The sequence below is a fragment of the Dermochelys coriacea genome, chromosome 1 (genome assembly GCF_009764565.3).
Source record: "Dermochelys coriacea isolate rDerCor1 chromosome 1, rDerCor1.pri.v4, whole genome shotgun sequence".
Classification (NCBI taxonomy): domain Eukaryota; kingdom Metazoa; phylum Chordata; order Testudines; family Dermochelyidae; genus Dermochelys; species Dermochelys coriacea.
In genome coordinates this window covers 160,010,174-160,031,708 of record NC_050068.2, presented here as the reverse complement: position 1 = coordinate 160,031,708, position 21,535 = coordinate 160,010,174, and the positions used below count along the sequence as shown (strand labels likewise).

Below are 21,535 nucleotides of genomic sequence, written 5' to 3'. Positions count from 1 at the left end.
GTTTTCTCAGAAGAAATCCCAGAGTTTATTCCCCCCTAGGACTCACTCCTTGTCTCTTACCAACTCCCCTCCTCTCTAGGGTGTGACAGTAGACTTCCTCCCTACACTCCCTCTTACCACCACTTCTTCTCTTTGTAAACCCAGCTCAGCTCCTCCCCAAGCTGGGTTCATCAGCCATTAGGCCCAATCAGCCCTGATTCTCCTCCAGTGCAGCCTGTCACAGGGTAATTTGGGCCCTTTAAACCTGACTCAGGCCTTGTGTGATGTAAACACCCCTCACAAACTTACAATTATCTTCTCTTCTCTCCATTGTAAAAAAAACATTGAGAGGGCAGTGAAAGACAAGAACAGGACATGTCCTGTCATAGACTCCAATGCCAGAAGGGACCATTGTGATCATCTAGTCTGACCTCCTGTATAGAACCTCCAGGCCATAGAATTTCCCCAAAATAATTCCTAGAGCATATGTTTTAGAAAAACATCCGATCTTGATTTAAAAATAGACAGTGAGGCAGAAGTCACCATGGCCCTTGGTAAATTGCTTCAGTGGTTAATTAAAAATGTATGCCTTATTTCCAGTCTGAATGTGTTTAGCTTCAAGTTCCCACACCAATTTTTTCAAAGCAGGTGCTGAGTGACAGCCCTGGAGAATGAAGGACTAACACTTTATCAGTTTCCCAGGTAGACCACAGGCATGAGCAGTGGAAATTGCCTAATACTGGTGTGCTAATATGCCTCAGTCCTGACCCAAAGGACTAGGGCTTGTGCTGAAATGGTAGTTCAATCTCCATAACTAGTTCAATCACAGTTGAGACTGCCAGATAGTGGCAATGGGGGTGCAATCTATGATGTGACACCTATCCACTAAGAACTGCACTAAGCCATCAGCTCTTCTCACCTAGATGACTGGATCACCATGAAAGGTTAATTGATTGAGGCACCTACTAGCCTGAGCTAGTCTGATATTGTTGATCAAGAGGTTAAAAATCTCTAAATTTTCAATTTCCAATTGCTTTCGTTGATTTATCCATTGTTCTCTTGAAATTAGGTGAACTCCCAGACCTTCCAGGAGCTTTGAAGTTGAGGATGATATTAAGTTCTAAGCTAACAATATCTTGTGCATCATTTTTCAGGTATTACATGTTTTTTAACACTATGAAGCTGATGGGCATGTGGGATCTCTGACACAGTGGCTGTTGGTTCACTACTTTGTGTCAGCACTTTTGTAAGGCCTGACATCTAACCACACCTAATACACTGTTGTCATGATGTGTACCCAGACAGATAGCATGTCATATAACACTGGAAAACTAGTAACTCACTGATCATTAATATTCTTGCATGGTGTATTTATGAGGTATGTACAAAAAGTTATAGATTCGTGCTAGAATTATGTTCTTAAAATGTGTTTCGTAAGCAGTGCATAAGCCCAGTCTGCTCTAGACAACGAAACATGTATTTGCTTGTTGTCAGACAGAGACAATGAAGGCACATTTACATAAAAGATAAAGGCATCAACCTAGTGAGTGGGGGAGACTGCCTCTTGCAGGAGTCTGAACCTCAGATGATAAGGCAATTGAACAACTGACCGTACACAATATCACTGCATTATAAAAGTGCATCATGTAAGGTTTTTTATGAAAGCTAATGACACACTAGTGATTAATATCATGGTAAAATTTATGTACTAGTACTAGCTGAGGAATTATGAATACTCACTGATATTATGCTTTAAAGTCTGTGTTCATACAAAGGGAGGAACAGGTTTTCTTTCCAGACTGGAGATAAGGCAGTTATCTACCTGTCTCCAATGAAATTAAGCCAGGCATGATCAAAACAAAGGTAGCCCCCATTGAAGTCCACAGGAAGAGAAGAACAGTATGAGGTCATCCTGAGTCTGGGGACAAAACAGTGAGTTGGGAAGATATAAGGTGAGAGACAAAGCCATCTTGTTCTCCATCCCTGGACAGATACAAAAGGCCAGAGCTCATGCAAGCTGAGAAAGATGGGGGCTGAAGTCTCTGGGAACTGATATAGGTGAGAAACCTGTTTAGGCAAAGACCTTTCACCTAGGAAAACAAGGGGAATGATCAACTTGTACTTCTGTGAAAAGTCTTAACTGACAGAAACTCAGGCCACGGGGGGAAGGAAAAAGATTGGTGAGAAATCTACCAAGTTGTAACTTGTCAAGTTAGGTCTTACCCACTATTTTTATTGCTTGTAACCATTTTGTCTTTATCCCTTGTACTTGACCTCACTTAAAACCGGTCTCTTTTTGTTAATAAACTTATTTGCTTTTAATCTAAACCAATCCAGGGAAACTGCTCAGCTCAGCTGTGTTTGAACTGAAGTGTTTGCTAACTCTAGTTAAAGTAATAAACCTGTGATTTTGTCTCTCTGAAGAAGCAACAAAACCTATTAATTCTGAGTGTTCCAGGAGAGGGCTGAGACTTCAGTGAAGACGGTTTGGGGGAAAATTCTTGACGGGGGGTGTGTTGGGGTCCACTGGTAATAGTAACTAAGGTTGGTGGAGACAAGAGTATGGCTGAGGTGTAATGAACAAGCTGTTGGAGTCAGAGTTATTGAACCAGGCTGCTTAACACACAGACACTCAGTGCATACTTGTATGTTGGCTGGGAGTGTCCAGACAGGAAACTACAGCAGCAGAACATTTAAAGAAACTCAGGGTTACAGGAAGAGCAATGACAACAACCTCTCACAGGTTTGGTTGCACCCCAAAACTCCTCATTATGAAGGGCCCATTTTGCACACAAAGTTCAAAATACTATCATACTGTCTCTCATATCCCCTTGTTCTTTTAACCTTAATTCTAGCACATGATGCCATCACAGTGGCATACTGTGCAATATGACCATCACCAGTACAAGATGACCTACACTCAGAGACCCAGTTAGATATTGTACAGTCAGCAAGGTTTGCAAAATCAGTAGGCTGCTCTGTGCCTGCAAAACTGTAAAAAGTCAAGGTATCATGATGCAATGATTAACAAGAAGATTCTATTAATATCTCTCTTGGCCCATCCAGGAGGTGGATCAGAAAACATGCTCTTGCATTTTGAAACTTAGGGAGAAGGAGGTACAGTGCAGCAATTTTATTTTGATCAATGGTCTAAATGTCCAATTGACCATTATTAAGAGGTAAAAGAAAAAAAACACTGTGTTAATGTTGACATAAAAGCAAAACCAGCAAATAATCTGAAGTCTCCAAAAAAAACTGTATGTGGGTTTGGAAAGATTAGCAAAAATGCTTTTAGAATTCCGCCTTTAGAACTCTGAAAGTGAGAATTCATAAACCATTTAGTTCTCTGTTCCATCTCCTGCAGCTGTGATTTCTAAAAAAAATATTTTGGAAAGCACAACTATTGGAATATTTAGTAAGGCAACCCCTCCAAAGGTACCTTATAAATATGCTTTGTTGGAATATGTTCAACTGATATAAGTGAAAATGATGGAATGCTTGTGATGTGATGGAGAGAGAGACATATTGTAGCAGAATATGCTTGACAGTCTGCGTTGTTTAGAGTAATTTAGCTGAATATTTAAGTGATGCTGCATGTCTCTAATTTAGTATAAAAAGTGTTCTTGTTTTCAGCTTTGTCAATTTGTTTTATTAGGTCCTATCATTTTCTTTTTCTTTTAAATGACTCTTATTGCCGTTTAATTGACTAAATGTTAAATTCATGATCTTATAGCTTCATGTACCTGAACTCTCTTCATTGTGTAGACTAAACATCATGAATAACATAGGAGCAGAAATCCAGGTAAACTAGAAGCCAATTCTAAATATGCCACTTGCAAATAAGCATGACCATCAGAAAACAGGGGATCAGAAACACAGTTGACTGGGAGAGAAAAAAAAGGTCACGTCTCTAATTTCATTCCAAAGGACTGAAAGGTTTACAGTGGATTGGAATAAGTAGAGGTCTTCTATTATAGATTACTAATTACACAATTAGAGTTGCATTTAAAGTGTAGAGGTTCTGGGAAGGCAGTCCCAATTCCCAGCTCTAGTGCTGTAAAATTTTAAGCCTGCCTAGATGTGTGATGAGCCATCCAAATTGAATTCCAATGTAAAATGCCAATCTGGCATGGTTATTTGCAGCTGTCATTTATAGGGATAAGTAAATATTCAAATATTTGGATTGAGAAGACACTTTCTGAATGAAGCTGAGCTGGAGGGGAATAAGGGTTGATCCTATTATTCAGATCCCTGAATAAAGACCTCATCAAAACTGAAAATGGGCAACCCTGCCTTTCTTTCTCCCTTCTTTCAAATGGGCACCCAACTCTCCACTGCTCACCATTAGCCATTTTCAATGGCTCAACCTAATGGCTCAAATGCTACTTGTTGGATGAGTCAGCCACTCTGACTAAAGGGCTTAATCCTGCAAGGTGCTGAGCACTACTGTGAGATGCTATGTCCTCACAAAATCAATGAAATTAATAAGAATAGAGGGTGCTCAGCATCACACAGGAGCATTCAGCAGTTTGCAGGATTGAGCCCTAAGGTTTCAGAGTTTTGTCTACATTAATGGGAGCAACAGAGCGAGGAATGGTTAGCTAAGTACCTGAGTGGTCTGAATGTCAGCCCAAAACATCCCAAAATCTTGGACTCGCTGACTTTGGTTAATTCGGTTATTCGTGCTATACAGCAGTTATTTTATGCACCTATCTCTATCCGTTACCTTCCTCGAATGAAAAGGAGCTCTTACCATCAGGCTGTTTAGCCTCAATATTTCCAGTCTTTGAAAATATCCAGTTGTTATAATCTGGTGTGGAATGTCTTTTTTAATTCTAAATACATTCTATTTTAATCCCAAACTCCCTTGGGATTATTTTGAACAATAGTAACGATTTATGCAGATCCCTACAACCATAAATTGGCAGCAGAAGGGCTATATCAGTTTGATTGAAAGGTGAGATCAGAAAATAGGGAAAAGGAAGCACAGGTTAAAGAAAATGATGTAATATAAGAGATCGAGGAAAAGAAAAATACCATGGAAACAGACAGGTAGATGCGATCTTGAAAAAGAATGACATTAAATGAGAGAACCAGAATCAAAGAGCATTGTCAAGGTATGCACCTTCAAATGTTTCATCAAGCAAATCTAACATTTTATCATTTTTATTTCTTTATCATGCTATCAGAATCACAATGATGTCTTTAAGTAATTATATTTCAATTATTATTAACTTCCTCAGAATTTCTAAAAATTAAATGATTGAAGATAATGCCCCTTGAGTCACCCATTGACAGTGTGGACACTGGGAATATTAATCTATCTTCTAGCATTCAAAAATCAACTTCCTTATAATTCCATATGTTGTCTAAATCCTTTAAGTTATAAAGTATCATTGAAAGCTCATGTTAAGAAACATTTATTATCAATGAGCCGTAATTAGCAGATGACAGAACGAGGAGTAATGGTCTCAAGTTGCAATGGGGGAGGTTTAGATTGGATATTAGGAAAAACTTTTTCACTAAGAGGGTGGTGAAACACTGGAATGCGTTACCTAGGGAGGTGGTAGAATCTCCTTCCTTAGAGTTTTTAAGGTCAGGCTTGACAAAGCCCTGGCTAGGATGATTTAACTGGGACTTGGTCCTGCTTTGAGCAGGGGGTTGGACTAGATGACCTTCTGGGGTCCCTTCCAACCCTGATATTCTATGATTCTATGATTCTATGATTCTATGATTAAGGCTCAGAGTCTGTGACGGAAGTCATGGATTCCATGACTTTCCAGGATGTTCTATGACTTCTGCTGCAGCCGGTGTGTCTGGCCTCAGGGTCATCTGAGCAGCTCGGGCAGCCCCTGGGCCAGTCTTGGGACACCCCCACCCCCACCTAGCACCAGCGGGGATCTTGGGCAGCTGAGCTCCCCGCATGGCTCCCAGTACAGCGGGGGGCCCGAGCCATGCGTCGCCACCCCTCAGAGCACCAGCAATGCCCCCGGGCTGCCCCCTCAAGCACCTGCGGCACCCCTGGGCCACCCCTTGCCCCAGAGCACCCAAGATTTAGTTCGGGGTATATAGTACAAGTCATGGACAGGTCATGGGCTGTGAATTTTTGTTTACTGCCCGTGACCTGTCCATGACTTTTACTAAAAATATCTGTGACTAAAATATAGCCTGAGCCATAATCATGTTGGGCCACTGGAACTTGCATCACTATTCCAAGTTATTAAATCTAATTACCATGTCACATGAGAATTGCCTCTCCTTAATGCAAAAGGAAGTTAAAATTGAGGAAGAAATGGGTGGTGAATTCAAATCAATTTAGCTGATGGCATCAGAGCTGACTACAAATCTTTAATTCATTGGAGGGGAACTGCTGAGATCTTAAACCATGAAGCTTTCCAACTCAAGCACTGGGACTGAATTTTAGCACTGGCTGCCCTCAGGGAGCATGTACATTATTTAGAATACATTAGAACATTTAAAAATATTAAATAAGCATAAATAATTTATTGGAAAAATGAAGGAGTTTACTTTTCTATTTGCCTAAGGAATTTATAGAACATGTCTGTTGACTGAATGGAAGGGCCTGATTGTAATTTTCCTTCAATTGTGAAATGTGGATATTTCCCCTAAGCAAAGGAAGAAAAAAAACATTACCTTTAATTCTTATTTGCTGTAGATTCACATATCCCAAGTGATCATCACTCTTGGCGTCTGTGTTTCCAGTGTGTAACCAGATGGGAATCAGTCGTTTTCCTCCACTAAAGTATTTCCTCTACCCATCCCTCTTTCATCCTTTGAATGGCTTGGTAATTCCCCTGCCTATATTATTAAACTTCATTTCATCTTTTTTCTGAGCCATTCCAAATTCTTCTTGTATACTTGTCCCACAAGCCCCTCCTGACTTCCCTCCATGCTACTTCCTGCTCCTGGAACAACCTGTTCAACACTATTTGTTATGCTTGTTTCTCTCTTCCCCAAATCCTGTTTGTTCAATTAGTAGTATTTATTATTTGTGTTAGGATAGCACCCACATGTATGAGTTGCTTCTAAACATATAGGGACCCCCCGACACCAACCCAGCCTAATGAACAAACTTACTAAAAATGAAATTACAAATAAAATAAATAAACCTCATTACGTTTCACTGTGTAAATCGTTCTTTCCCTTACAATCATCTTTCCATGTGTCATGTCATGCATTGTCTAACCTAGACTGTAAACTCTTCAGAGACGGCATTATGACATATCTGCCTGCAGAACACCATGCATACCTATGAATTGTATAAGTAAATACATAGTATTAAGGTGTCACTAAAGATAGAATTTGTTGCCTTCCAGGAGCTGGACTAAAAATCATAGGCAACCCGTGCGGCATTATTAGTCACTACCAACTTGGGATGGACTTAAGTTAGTGACCTACCAGTGGAAGGCTCCATATCCCATTGTCAGTCAGAGGTTTTGGAACAATTGCACAGTGGGGGGTGCTGAGAGCCATTTGAAATCAAACTGTAAACCCTGTATAGGTTGGAAACCGCTTCAAGCCCGGAGGTGTAGTAGCACTCCTAGTTCCAGCACCTATGCTGTCAGTCGCCCGAGGTAGCCTGTTCCCTTGATATTTTTACATTTTTGTTTTTTTCCAGTTTCAGATAGTTATAATTCCGTAAGCATAGACATCAAAAGGATAGTACAACATCTCAACTATGTCCCTGAAAAGGTATTATGTCTGTCGGTAACCAATTTCAATGATATTTTGCGGCATTCTTTGAGATCAGTGAAAAAGTATTACCATGCCATTCTTTTTAATTTGTCTGTATACAGGAGGATAAACTTATACTGAATATAACATCAGTTATGATAAAAAGTGATTCTTTACTCTGCGAATACTTACCTTAAATATGAACATTTTTCTTCCTTCATTACGATATAACTTGTTCCATCTATCATGTTATGCATGCAGTGAAATACTCACCCAAAGTACCAAAAAGCTAGCTCTGTGCTCTTACCTGGCCGATGTGCCTTTGGAACTGCCATGTTCATCACGCGTCCCTCCGTCCTGAGTTTTGGGGGGTGAAGCAGTAAATCTGCAGATCCCCGATTCTGATGGTGTGCTTGAGGTCAGACTGTCTGTGTAATCATTAGTCCCTGCCGTTAGCTGTTCCGATGATGTGTCTGATATAAGCATTCTGTAATTGTGAACTTGGCATGTCTCAGCTGCTCTTCCATCTTAGCATGTTCATATGCTCTCGCTAGCTCTTCATACGTAGAGGAGGCACTTTCTGTGGAGACCATGCTGCTTCTTGCTCGATCTAAATATCCAAAAAGGATAAAAAATAGTGTGGTCATTTCAGTACCTAAATCAATAATATTAAAGGGTTTTTACTAGGGTGTAGTTTTCCTGACTATGACAACTTCATCATGAATGAGGTCTCATTGCCTTACCAGCAGCATATGAATCAGAATTGACTTGTTTGCTTAGAAGCAGAAAAAAAAACTTTTATTCAGTGAGAAAAAATGTGGCTACTCTTCTCCCCCTCCCTCCCTCCCACACCTTTCCCTTTTGAAAAGTAAGTTTAGTGCTTTACATGTCAAAAGAAAAACAGAAGGCCACTGTTTATTCACAAAACTGACACAGCACTGCCATGGGCAGTTTCAATACAGTATCCTGTTAATGTGCCTCAGACATATTTCAGAGGGCTCACCTAGAGTGGTGAAAGGATAGCTCTCTTTCTATATTCATTCACACCTTGGCCCTTCTGCTGAGAATGCCAACAAAGGTACAACAGAATGGCAATAATTCTGAGACAGACATCTGTTTTCTGGGAACCAGACTGAAACCACAAACTCATCTCACATAGAGCAAATGGCTTCATCAGAAGGTAGCATCTTTTGGTCACTACCAGTCTGCTTGTATTCTGATGCCTGATTCATCACTAGTGAAGTCAATGGTAACTTCACCATTGACTTTAATGGACACAGGATTAAGTCCTCTGTAATAAAGAAGTGTCTCTTTTCCCATTATCAATTCCTGAAGATATCAACTTCCCTTGAACAAGCATCATTGTTCTTGAAGATTTAATTAGTCACTTGTTTATGGTAAAGCATACTGCAAGTACAATGCCAAACCCTGAAAAGTGAAGCAGATGAGGGGTTTCTATTTAATTAAGAAAAGTCCCTGGAATGCTATACATTTCAGCTGTGGTGTGTCAGGAGAGAAGAGAAGTTTCACAAGGTCCTTAAGCAGGAACCATGTCTTCTTCCAGGTTTTGTACAGTTTCATGCACATTACTGATACTCAATACATTAACAATAATATTAATAGTAGCTGCAACAACAACTAGTTCATAAAATGAGACTACTACAGTAACTAGATGCAACAGTTTATTAATCGCAAGTCTTTATTTTTTATATCATATACTAGAGTCCTGGTATCAGTTTTTATTCTGTAAGAAGAGCAATACACCTGTCAATTATAAAGAGGTAAATGCATTATTTTAATTCATAAGTACTTTTATTATATGACTTAATTTGATTAGGACCTTCAAGCTTACCTTGAATGATTAAAGCACTCTTGGACATATCTCCACTAAGTTTAAAGCTACTGGCCCATAAATCTGGGACAATTCATGAAATGTTAACTCTGCCCCCATGTGTCCCAAGCTGTCTTGCTTTGCAAATCTGAGTCCAGAGCTTGAAAGCAGATCAAAATTGGCAGACCCTTCGTTCATTTCATTTATGGACTCTTAGGCCAGCACTACATTAAAAAGTTAAGTCGATCCACCTATGTCACTCAGGAGTGTGAATAATCCACATCCCTGTGCAATGGAATTAAACTGACCTAATCCTTGGAGTAGACAGCAGTAGGTTGATGGAAGAATTCTTCCGTTGATGGCCTCTCAAGGAGATGGATTAACTAGAGCAGGGGTGGCCAACCTGTGGCTCCGGAGCAACATGCGACTCTTCAGAAGTTAATATGTGGCTCCTTCTATAGGCACCGACTCCAGGGCTGGAGCTACAGGCGCCAACTTTCCAATGTGCCGGGGGGTGCTCACTGCTCAACCCCTGGCTCTGCCACAGGGCCTGCCCCCACTCCACCCCTTCCTGCCCCCTCCCCTGAGCCTGCAGTGCCCTCACTTCTCTCCCTCTCCCTCCCCAGAGCCTCCTGAATGCCATAGAACAGCTGATCGGGAGGTGCGGGGAGGGAGGGGGAAGGCACCAGTGGGTGGGAGACGCTGGGAGCAGGGCAGGGGGAGCTGATGGGGGGCTGCTGACATATTACTGTGGCTCTTTGGCAATGTACATTGGTAAATTCTGGCTCCTTCTCAGGCTCAGGTTGGCCACCCCTGAACTAGAGTGACAGGAGAACCCATCCTGTTGCTGTAGTATGTGTCTACACTGAAGCACTGCAGCTGTGCTGCTGTGGTGTTTCTAGTGAAGACATAGCTTTAGGCATCTAGCACGGCTATGTTTGGTAGTGCAACTCAATATGCAATTGTTTCATCTTTTAAAATAACAATAGATTTATCACTCTGACCCCATTCCTTTCCTAGAAATCAAAAGCATAACATATATGCTGTTTTGTCACCCCGTGTTGTGTACCCTTTCCCTATGACCCAAGTTTCCACGTTTACTTTTAATTTTAAAAATCTATTTTAATTCTAATATAAAACTCTGCACATCTTAAAGGGAAGGGATACAGTTGGAAGGTGTCTAGTAATTAACAACTTTTGTTCAAATACTATAGGTTATGAAGCAGGCTTCTAAAATCATTGTTAAAGTTTACAAGCCCATGCAGTGAACCCACTTGCATGTCCTTTTCCATGATAATTGGATGATGATGAGAAAAACTAAATGATATTTTACTTGTCCATGAAATAAAATTACCCTGGGTAAGAAGAATCTTGCTGTGCTGGGATATGTGACAATATGCTTGTGTGGGAATTTTCTGTAACATTTTAATGAACTATCTGTATGACTCTGTACCTCTCACCTCAGTATTGCTACCCAATGAGTAATGAAGGGTTAAAACGTTGCTCCAGGGGCAGAGCAGGACACATGAGGTGTTTGACTCACATAGCTGCCTGGCTGGAGACCGGAATAATTAGCAAATTGAACATGTGTGAATGAAGGTCCTGGAAGAGACAATGGAAACTCTTATGACCAAAGGTTAACATCTAACTGCAAAGGCAGCTGAACATGTGAACACAGCCAGGCCATGTCCTGAGAACAAAGGCAAGAGGTGTCAGATATCTGTGATAAGAACTGGCAACACAGAAACACAGCAGCTCTCAGGAGAGACTGAAGGACAAAGAGACAGAGCCAAGGTGAATTCTAGAATAGCCTGGCTGGATGCAGCCCTAGCATTGGCCAGTCTGAACCCTCTCTTTACCTTTGTTTCTCTATGCTAACCTAAGGACTTCCCCATGCTGTCTTCTAGTTGACTAATAAACCCTACTCTGTTTTGAAAAAGGCTACATAAAGTCATACCAGATATTTGCTGAAGTGCATCTGTCTCCCAAAGGGGTAAAAATCTCTGAACAGGAGTCTGCTTCAGTTGTACTCTTTGAGCAAAGCTCATGGTGAGGAACAGGTGTTCTGGAGCCTGGGAGGCTCAGTGCCAGAGGCATTGAGCCAATGTGGCCTACCTTATGGAAGAATGTGACCCCTTGGGGGGGATCTGGCACACAACAAGGGTATTCCCTGGAGATGGTCTACAGGTTGGAGCATACCAAATCCAGGATTATGCCCACAATCAGGTTTTCACCATACTTCCAGATAAAGAATTCTGGATGAAACTGGAGGCATGTCTGATGGGCAATATGAAGTACTCTCTCTTTAACCAAGGTGGACATACTACCTTCCTCAACTCTCCTACTTCCTTACAGCCCAAGAGAGAGTCATCTGGATTTCCATGCAGCTTCACACAGAAATATCCATAAGCCATTAGGGCAGCCCACCACTGCGCTTTTTTAGATATAATTTGTACATTATTAGGGCCAAACCTTCCCTTTGAAGAATAAAAAAAATCCTACTGATTTAGATATGCATAAATCTATTACAGCAAAGTAAATGTACCTTGATTCTTAATTGAATAAGTCTTACAAGTCTTTTTATTTTTATGTATCTATCCACATAGTCATGTAAATTCACATCATTTGATTTAATGATGTACCTTACAATGACAAAAGCACAGCCCATAGGAAGTTCCTGATATTAATGTTGGATAGCATATGTAAGTAGCGGTAGATTTTAAAGATTTTCAAATGAGGGTGTCCATTCTTAAAAGTTAACAGCTTAATCCTACGAATATTACTGGGCACAGTGCTTACTACTCTGAGTAGCCGAGTGGAAGTCAATGGGCAATATGTAGTGCTCAGCACTTCTGAAAATCAAGCCGCATATTTAGGTCCCTAAATATGGATTTAAGGAACTATCTTTAGGAATATATTTTTGGAAAGCTTGGACCAAATGTTTTTAGATCAAGGCAAGGCAGATGTCTGCTTTTTCTTACTCAGAAAATAACTGGATATTTTCAAAAAAAACCCTCATATTTCTATGTAGTGAAATGCTGTTTGTGTATACTGCTTTGGATGATTTTCTCTTCTGGGGCCTGACTGTTCTGAGACTTTCCTGTGTAGCCACTCTAAACCCAGAGGTGAAAGAAAGCTGATCCAGTATGGCGTACTAGTAAGGAAGTGGCTGCCGGCACACAGCTGACCGTACCAGCAGGGCCGCTGATGGTGGGAGGCAAAAGGGGCAGATACCCCGGGGTCTGGCAATTTAAAAGGGCCTGGGGCTCCTGGCAGCAGCTGGAGCCCCTGGCCCTTTAAATCACCACTGGAGCCCTGGGTCTCTCGGGCGCTGCTGCAGCTCCTGGGGATGATTTAAAAGGCCTGGGGCTTCTGGCTGCCACTGCTGCTACTGCTATCATGCCAGTGGGTGGAGCCCTGGGCCCTTTAAATTGCTGCCAAAGCCCCGGGCGGCATGGGCCAGACTGCGCTGAAGGGCTGGCTTGGGGAGTCTAGCCTTCTGGGGGCCCAGAACCACCCCCACAACCTTGCTCAGGATCCCAGCCACCCTGCATACTGGTAAATCTGTTAAGTTACTTTCACCCCTGTAAACTCCAAGGGAATACAAGCAGTTGCTTCTGACCAGCATGGGGCTAGGTAGAGAGTCATCACCTCTGCCAGTGATATACCTCAAAACAAACATTTTCCTTGTTTTTTTTTTTTTAAAACCTAACTTTGGAACTGCTGTGTGAGTGTTTCTCTGATCACATGATGTAACTCATTTAAGGCTGTACATTTCTTTATCTCTTATTCAGTATAGAGGAAAAAGAAAATCATCTTCATTTCTCAATCTCACAACCGCATTTTAACCCGGACACAACAAGGCTAGTATTAAGATTGAGAGAATTGCATCTTCAAGTTCCCCTTTCTCATTAGTTATAGATATAGTTGTTCCCAAATAAAATCAGGGCTTTGTCCAATGCCCATTGATGTTACTGAATACTGGATTGAGCCTGAAAGCTGGGCATTCCCCCTATGAGCAAATTACACCACTGGAAACAACTTATAGTAGCTCAAACCTTAAAACCATTCCACTTTTGACTCCATTTTCCTGGCGCTAATACTACCACTTCCTGAAACAAATTCTCATACCTCTCCCTTAGAACTCAGGAAGTACATAGTTTCAGTGACCAGAAAAATTACCCACAGAACCATCAAAAAGATTTTGGAGTACATTTTTGGCATAGGAAGTCACGTACACAATGCCTGTTATCATAAATGATAGTATAACCCAGTAGCAGTTCCAGTTAGAAGGTATGTTTTTAAAATGCTTTAAAAAGAAAATAAAACTCTTAATCCCAGCAGCAAATATGGTAAATCTCATGCACTGAATACTACAGTTATGCTAGTCCTGTCTTTAGAGAGGGATTCTGCAAATGACATTATACCTGTATCCTGTGAGGGGCTGACACTGTAGCTGTCACTTTCCTTGTCCACTGATCCTGCAGCTCTGGGTGTTGGCAGCCTCCAATCTGTGGTGAGGGTGTGGGCTGATATAGTGGGATGGGGTCTGTTGAGAGTCCATTGACTAGCGTACCTGTTGCGAGCTGTGGGCCCAGTTTTTGCATTCCTTCTTGTAGTAGGATCTGTGATTGACAAACAGAGAATCTTTGCCATTAAGTTCTTAATTAGTCAATGAAAAATCACCAGCAGAATAACTGAAATGAAGTGGTGACTGAATATTGTTAAAAACAAAACTGATGAAAAGGAGTTAAGGAGGAAAATGTGTTTCAGTGAAGTGCAGTGAGTACATCCCCAAATTAGGACATTTTCTTCACAGAAATTCTACATGTTTATATAGTCACAAATGTTAAATAGTCTGGGAATGAAACAGGTAAAGGGATCCAACCAGTTCCCTACTGCCATGCACTCATTATCACTTCATATGAGTCATAATAACTCCGAATTTATAAAATAGAAATGCAAAGATTACAAATGGCTAAGAGATTATATGACACATTTCCTATTCTAGGGGTCTGCTTAATGTTAACATACAACAGTATTACTCACTACTAAAACCCTATGTGTTTATTATTTATTTATTAGTTTACATTTGGGCTAGTATGTTATTAATCATGCATGCTAAAGGGCTGTTACCAAGTAGCTGAAAACATGGCAAATCTTAAAATCCTCCAAGTTCTGATGGTAAATTTATCCATAAAGATTCTTACAGTGTTTGAAAAAAATAAAATCACCCCAATTCTTCCTTAGAAATAAAAAAAACCTGACTATTTATGTTGGGCCTAAAATATTTATTCTTTGCTGCTCCAGAGACAATCCAGCCATCCTTCCAAGGGAGTACAAGTAAGCTAACTTCCAAAATCGATTGCTTAGGCTTTATTGACATCATCAGTAGCACTGGGACAAAAACAAGGCTTGTTTTTCATCATATGTAGGGCCCTTCCAAATTCACAGTCCATTTTCTTAAATTTCACGGTCATAGCATTTAAAAAAATCTTTAATTTCATGGTTTCAGATATCTTAAAATTCACAGTGTTGTAACAAAATATAATCATGTAAAGCCCTTAAGACTCAGGGTTTCTCTAATTGGGGGTTCTGACCCATAAGGGGGTTGCAAACTATTGTAGTGGGTGGTCACAGTATTGCCACCCTTCCTTCTTTATTGGTTTCAGAGCTGGACGGCTGGAGAGGAGCAACAGCTGGCCAGGTGCCCAACTCTGAAGGCAGCACTGCCGCCATCAGCAGCAAAGAAGTAAGGGTGTACTTTTGTATACATTTACCTTATAGGATAGAGTAAAAGTACACAAAAGACCAGATTTCATGGGGGACACCAGATTTAACGGTCTGTGATGTGATTTTCACAGGCATGAATTTGGTAGGGCCTTAATCATAAGCCAAAGGGAAAAGAAAAATCTTTAATTGGCAAATGGAAAGTGACTAAACCATCAGGGAAAAATTTTTCTTTTGAAGCTTCTATTAGTAACAATGATGAGTAAAAGAATTAAACAGTGCTCTTTGACATTCAAATGGTAGGTCTGTTCTACCACTCTGGAGTGGGAGACTTGAACAGGAATGGGTTTAAGGATAAACCATTACTAGATACTGACTTTGAGCACTGTTTCTGAATCAACATTCCCTATGAAGCATTTACAGCCTGTTACTTCAAAGGTGCACGTTATTTATAAATACAAAATGGCCATGCCTGTTTGACCTTCTATTTCAAATCCTCCTCCAAGGCAAAAGAAAAATACAAACTCAATGCCATTGATAAACATGTTTCAGAGTAGCAGCCGTGTTAAGTGAGCTGTAGCTCACGAAAGCTTATGCTCAAATAAATTTGTTAGTCTCTAAGGTGCCACAAGTACTCCTTTTCTTTTTATTGATAAACATGGTAGCATGCCTGCTCTTTAGAACAAGGACAATAGTTAGATGGCTAGCCTGCTATCTTTTCATAACTAAATACTAATGTTGGAAATTATTAAGAGACTAGATTGTAAATTTTCAGTCTATCCTGAGTAAGGCATGGTGCATAGCCTCAGAAGCAGACTGAAGGGAGCGGTAGAGTCGGGTGCTGGGAACTGTGAAATTACTATACCATTAGAAGATAGCTTCCTCCTCTGTGACAGCTGAGGTCTGCTGGATGGAGGGACAGAGCCTTTCCTCTGATCATTCCCCATTCCTATCTGTCCACTGTTGCTGCTCTTGCCTAGTATTATGAATTGTGATATCAGTATTTGGATGGTCAGGAGTGGGGAGCAAGGGGGTACCTTGTGCCTCCTTATTCTCCTGTGTGGCTTTGTAAGGGTAACTCACATTCTCTGCAGACGTGAAATCCAAGTGAAATCCAGTGGGTGTGTGTGGAAATGCCCTCCACAAATTCCCTGTGTCTAACAGCTGCACTCTGCAATTAAACACTCATGGCTAGGCTGTGCCAGCTGACTCAGGCTTGGGGGCTTGGGCTAAGGGGCTGTTTAATTGAAGTGTAGATTCTCAGGCTTAGGCTGCATCACAGTTCTTTGCCATTTAGCAGTGTTCCCAGAGCTGGGAAGTGAGTAGCTATTCCTTGACTGACATGTGGTAGCTATATTCTTTACAAGATCTCAGCTAGCCCTGAATATCACGAACAAACAAACAATTGTATATGTTTTCAGAACCTTTCATCCTGAAGCATCCCAAAGCCCTTTTCAACTTACTGTGAAGTATATGCACAGTGCACCACTGAAACACAATAATCTCTAGCAGGAGAGGGCAACCACCAACAGTTCACAACACATAGCACAGGCACTGGGCAGAGGACAAATTTTGGCCAAGGATATTGGAACTTGGAGCTCTTACAAAGAAAAATGCCAGTGGATCTTTGAAATCCATGCATGTCATGTAAGACCTTCAGTTTTTTGAGGTATCAAAGTCATCCCGAAGACATGACCTAAATCTCCTGAATCTTGTTTGAGTCCATTTCCCAGACTTAGTCTTAGAAATATCTTGAAACATGCATGAACTTTAAGGACCAAAGGTGAAATCATGGCATTATTGAAGTCAGTGTAAGTTCTGCCACTGACTTCAATGGGTAGCGGGGGGGGGGGGGGGGACGAGGGAGGGATAGCTCAGTGATTTGAGCATTTACGTGCTAAACCCAGGGTTGTGAATTCAATCCTTGAGGGGGTCTGGGGCAAAAATTGGGGATTGGTCCTGCTTTGAACAGGGGGTTGGACTAGATGACCTCCTGAGGTCCCTTCCAACCCTGATATTCTATGATTCTAGGGCCAAGGTTTCACTCCAGACTGTGACTGTCCCAGTGCAGGTGAGCAGCATGGGTGAAAAGTGCAAGAAGCTTTCCTCCTTCTGTGCAGGTGCCAGCTATAATCCTAGACCTTATGCTCCCTGAATGCAAGGAACAGAAGAGTCTAATCACTAGACTTATGAAAGGAGACAGAACAAACAGAATGAAGACTCTAGCAGAGCCCAGCTGGAATGTGGACACTGCAACAGTTGTACCCAATTTTTGTCTTCTGAATAAAAGTTTAGATTTTGAACAAGAATTGTGTTACAACTTAAAAAAGGATGATTACACAGACTTTTTGCAATCACATATATGGATTCTAATGGATGGATGGTCTCTCCATTTGTGTGGGTGTGTGTGGGGAGGGGGGGTTGACAATCTCAGACTTCCAGCTTGTTTGGAGAATTGTTATTTTAACAAATCTGTTTAAATGCTGGTAGCTATTCATGGGCCTCAGCACAAACAGCTGGGCTGTTCTTCCCTTGCAGCAGAGAAGGCTGAAAATTGTATATCCTTGAGCCCCTCAAATTCATTTAAATGAGTCTGTTAAGTTTGGGAAAAGCTACTCAAAATTCTAAGACTGGTACTGTGCATAGCAGGGGTGCTGGAACAATTTGCACAGTAGGGGTGCTGAGAGCCATTGAACCAAATTGTACACCCTGAAAATGATGGAAACCACTTCAAGCCTGGGTGTGTGGCAGCATCCCCAGCATCTCTAGTTCCAGCACCTATGTTACAGTGTTACTTTCAAATATTCAAGGAATATTAAAATGCACAGTAAATATACTTAAAACCTTTCCCACCAAATTTGCTGGGATGCATGTGAAACAGACTACTGGGCTTCATTAAAAGCCCATTTTAAGTACCAGTATTTCCATGGACTTCAATGGGCTTTGATTTGGAGGATATAAGGGATGGAAAGTGTAAGTATTCTGGGGTATTGCCCAGCCTCTAATCATCACAAGGAAAGACAAGTACTTTTGGAGTGCAGGATTTTGCAGCATTAAAGATAGTTAAGATTTTAAAACACTGCAGGGTTCTGTTATATTTTTTATTCTCATAATCTTGATTCTTCAATATAATAAACATCAATGACAGTATTTGATCTTTGTATTTTCTTTTCCTCCTAGGAATTGTTTATATACTTCAAGTATGCCACATTACACCATATTACTATCTAATAAGTATTCCTTATATTTAATGAAACTTTTCCAATTATGCAGATATAGAACAAGTTTATAACAGAGTTTAGGAAGAATGTAGTGTAAGGGTATATTTATTAATTTTGTTGTTTAAATCATTGTAAGATGATCTCAGCATGGATATAGCTGAGAAAATGGATTTAATATAGTAACTAGAAATGTAACTTTTCCAAAAATGCAGTAATCAGAAAATGTATTTCTTATATCCTAGAACATTAGAAACAAATCACAGTTAATTGAGAAATGAAATAAAGATTGATTGCTGAAAAATAAATATCTATTAGCTATGAAAATCCACTAGAAACATTTGCTCAATAGATTCTAGATGTTAAAATGCAGCATAAATTTCCTCTGAGGAATACTCAGGTCTGAATTACCTTAAATTACATCTACATTTTAACATGCAAAGGAAACTTTTACTGTATTAATCTTAATATGTACCACTTTTACAGTGGGTCCAACTGTAAAAGAGACTATTTTCTGCTGCACAAAATAGTTTCTGCACTACATTCAAAATAAAGGAAATACCATGATAATATAAATACTGTGGTAATGATATCTGTTATAGGTAATATAGTCTCTTTTATACTCACTTGTTCCTGGCCGGGCATCAGAAACATCAACCAATGGTCCAGTAGCTTGTGAGACAGACTGGTAATGTACTGTATGAGTAACTGTCAATGACTTCTGTTTAGATGTCTCTCCAAAATCAGCATCAGTTAATAACACTGTTGATCTGTCATCTATAAGCAATAGAAAATGAATATTAAAATAAAGAATCACATTTTTGTTGATCCTTAAAAATAGTTTAAGTCCTCAAGTTTATACAAAACTAAAGAAATGAGTATTGACTGTAGGCCTTCATTTGTGATATGATGACAGATGGGCTTTTTGTGTATCCTTTTAGACACTCTCTATTGCCTGTAACAATCTTTTGCCTTAAGTACTTGGACTTTTTCCATTTTGTAAACACTGGTTCCTCCCGCCCCTTCATGTTTGTCATTAGCATAAGTGATTGTATCTGTGATGTCAAAAGCAGATTGTTAGCTCATTTGTGCTTTCTCTTCTGGCTAGCTTCGCCTCTGCAGCACCAGAACAAAAATACTGCAGCATTAGGGCCTCAATCCAGTAAAGTGCTTATGAACTTGCTTTAGTATCTGAACATTCTCGCGGAAGTTGGTGGTACAAATCTTGTGCTTACAGTTATGCACATGCATAAATGCTTTTGTGGTCTGGAGCCCATGGGCCAAATCTTGCCTCTACCTTATGTTGCAAAGTTCCTGCAGCAGAACTGACTGGTGCGGGTTAGTGGCACAATAGGAAGAGGATTTGGAGAGCCTGGTGCAAGTGGTGTGGCTCTCCTGCATGCCATGGAGTACAGCTGAACGGAGGCTTCTTCCGATCTGCACAGCAGGATTGGTGGAGCGGGATAGGGGAGGTAGTTAGACCCCAGGCCGAGGAGGGGAGAAAGAAACACTTGTGAATCCACTACCGCATGGATTCTCTGCAAAGAAATGCAGAAGCCACAGTGGAGGATTCCTTCCGACTTTCCATACAGAATCTCCACCCCTCCCTGCACCAAGCCAGGCTATGTGGGGGAGCAGTTGGTCCTATGGCAGCTAGTAGCTTTTTTCTTTACAATTGTGATCACAGTGCTATTTTGTTTTGTTTTGTTTTAAAAAGAAGCTATACAGAATGCAGAGTATTCTCAATCATACAAGATTTAATAATCTTTCTGCCCCCACTATAATCATTGGTAATTCTTCCATTGACTTTGCGCTTGCAGAACATCTACATTTGAATGCTTAGTGCTATCTGGGTTTAGTCTCCAGATTTTATTTTTACATTATTACAGTCTTTCATTTATTCTTAATAGCAATAAAAACCATGGGAAATTCCTGCTATCATACAATGTATAGCTTTTTAATGCATTTCTAAAGGGACTGCCAGCAATGGTGATTCTGTGAATTTACCCATTAGCTGTGGCTGATCCACTGCTTCTAACTATTGGTTTAGGGTTTTTTTCAACTGACAAGAGAACATTAATGTGAAAAATTCTGCACAGTAACATAACTGGCATTTTTTTCACAAAAAAGGCCCTAAATAGAAAGAACGTTATGAAACCAAATTACGCGGTCCCTGGAAAAAGAGGAGCTCTTACTCCGGTCATGAATAAAACCTGCCAAAGCCTATGTAAAATCCTGTCAAAGTGCTGGCTTACTATTACTGCTTTGTGCAACACAGTCTATTACTATGGCACAATCACATTGCTGTAGTTAAGGAGCTAATGGCATTTCCATTATAAACCCCTATTGCCCAACTACTATAACTCAAGAGTGAAATCTCCCAATAGGATAAAACTTATCATAAGAAATTGCAGCACAGAAATGAACTTTGGAAACATAAAACTGGAAACAAAAATGTCCATGTTGAAGGTGATGTGTGGATCTTGTCTTCAAAGCAACCTTATAAAACATGAAACACAAAAAGGGCTGAATCCTCCGGTCCAGCCAAATCAAGCTAGCCTGGCACAGGATGTGATGGGACAACGTTAGCTCATTCTTCCCCAGTCCTGGGACTGACTAGGAGCCTCAGAGCTAAGCTACATCCCTGCTGGCTCCACTGGTCCCCTCCCCTCTGACCACATCCTAAATGTGACCACTACATATGCTCTATATTACTGGAAGATTCCTCTATACAAGTGGAATCCTCTGCTGACCACGTAAGCCAGCTTCAAGTTTGCTTTAGACTGCTTTTTGTGATAGAAATGGTAGAAAATGGTAGAAATCTGGCAAGATCACCTCCCTCTGTGAGAGCCCTGCCATTTTGTATAGCAAGACACTCATTAGATCAGTTGTTTTGGTGAGATTTCAGCCATTTGGGGCTGAACTCTTAGGAAAATTGCTGTTTTTGTGAGATTTCAGATTCATCCCAGGCATAACTTAAGTTATTTATGGCTTTTGACCTGAAACCAGAATGACAGTGGTGATTCTGGTTCCAGGAAATTTGGTATCCAACCTTCTGAAATGTAAAAGAGTTTAGCTTCAA

The 21,535-nt window shown here is 40.6% G+C and overlaps 1 protein-coding gene and 1 long non-coding RNA gene across 2 annotated transcripts in view; one reads left to right on the top strand and one right to left on the bottom strand.

Annotated features, from left to right (window-relative positions):
• Positions 1–21,535, bottom strand: part of DSCAM (DS cell adhesion molecule) — a 636,299-nt gene that overhangs the window by 19,964 nt on the left and 594,800 nt on the right. Inside the window, 5 exon segments of the mRNA XM_038408200.2 lie at positions 7,982–8,024; positions 8,026–8,156; positions 8,159–8,284; positions 13,933–14,130; positions 19,081–19,230. Of these exon segments, the coding sequence (XP_038264128.1) occupies positions 7,982–8,024; positions 8,026–8,156; positions 8,159–8,284; positions 13,933–14,130; positions 19,081–19,230 (648 nt within the window).
• LOC122458496 lies at positions 1,029–11,923 on the top strand. The gene is made up of 4 exons (XR_006278539.1): positions 1,029–1,133; positions 7,619–7,692; positions 9,397–9,455; positions 11,751–11,923. It is a non-coding gene; the product is annotated as an uncharacterized LOC122458496 (long non-coding RNA).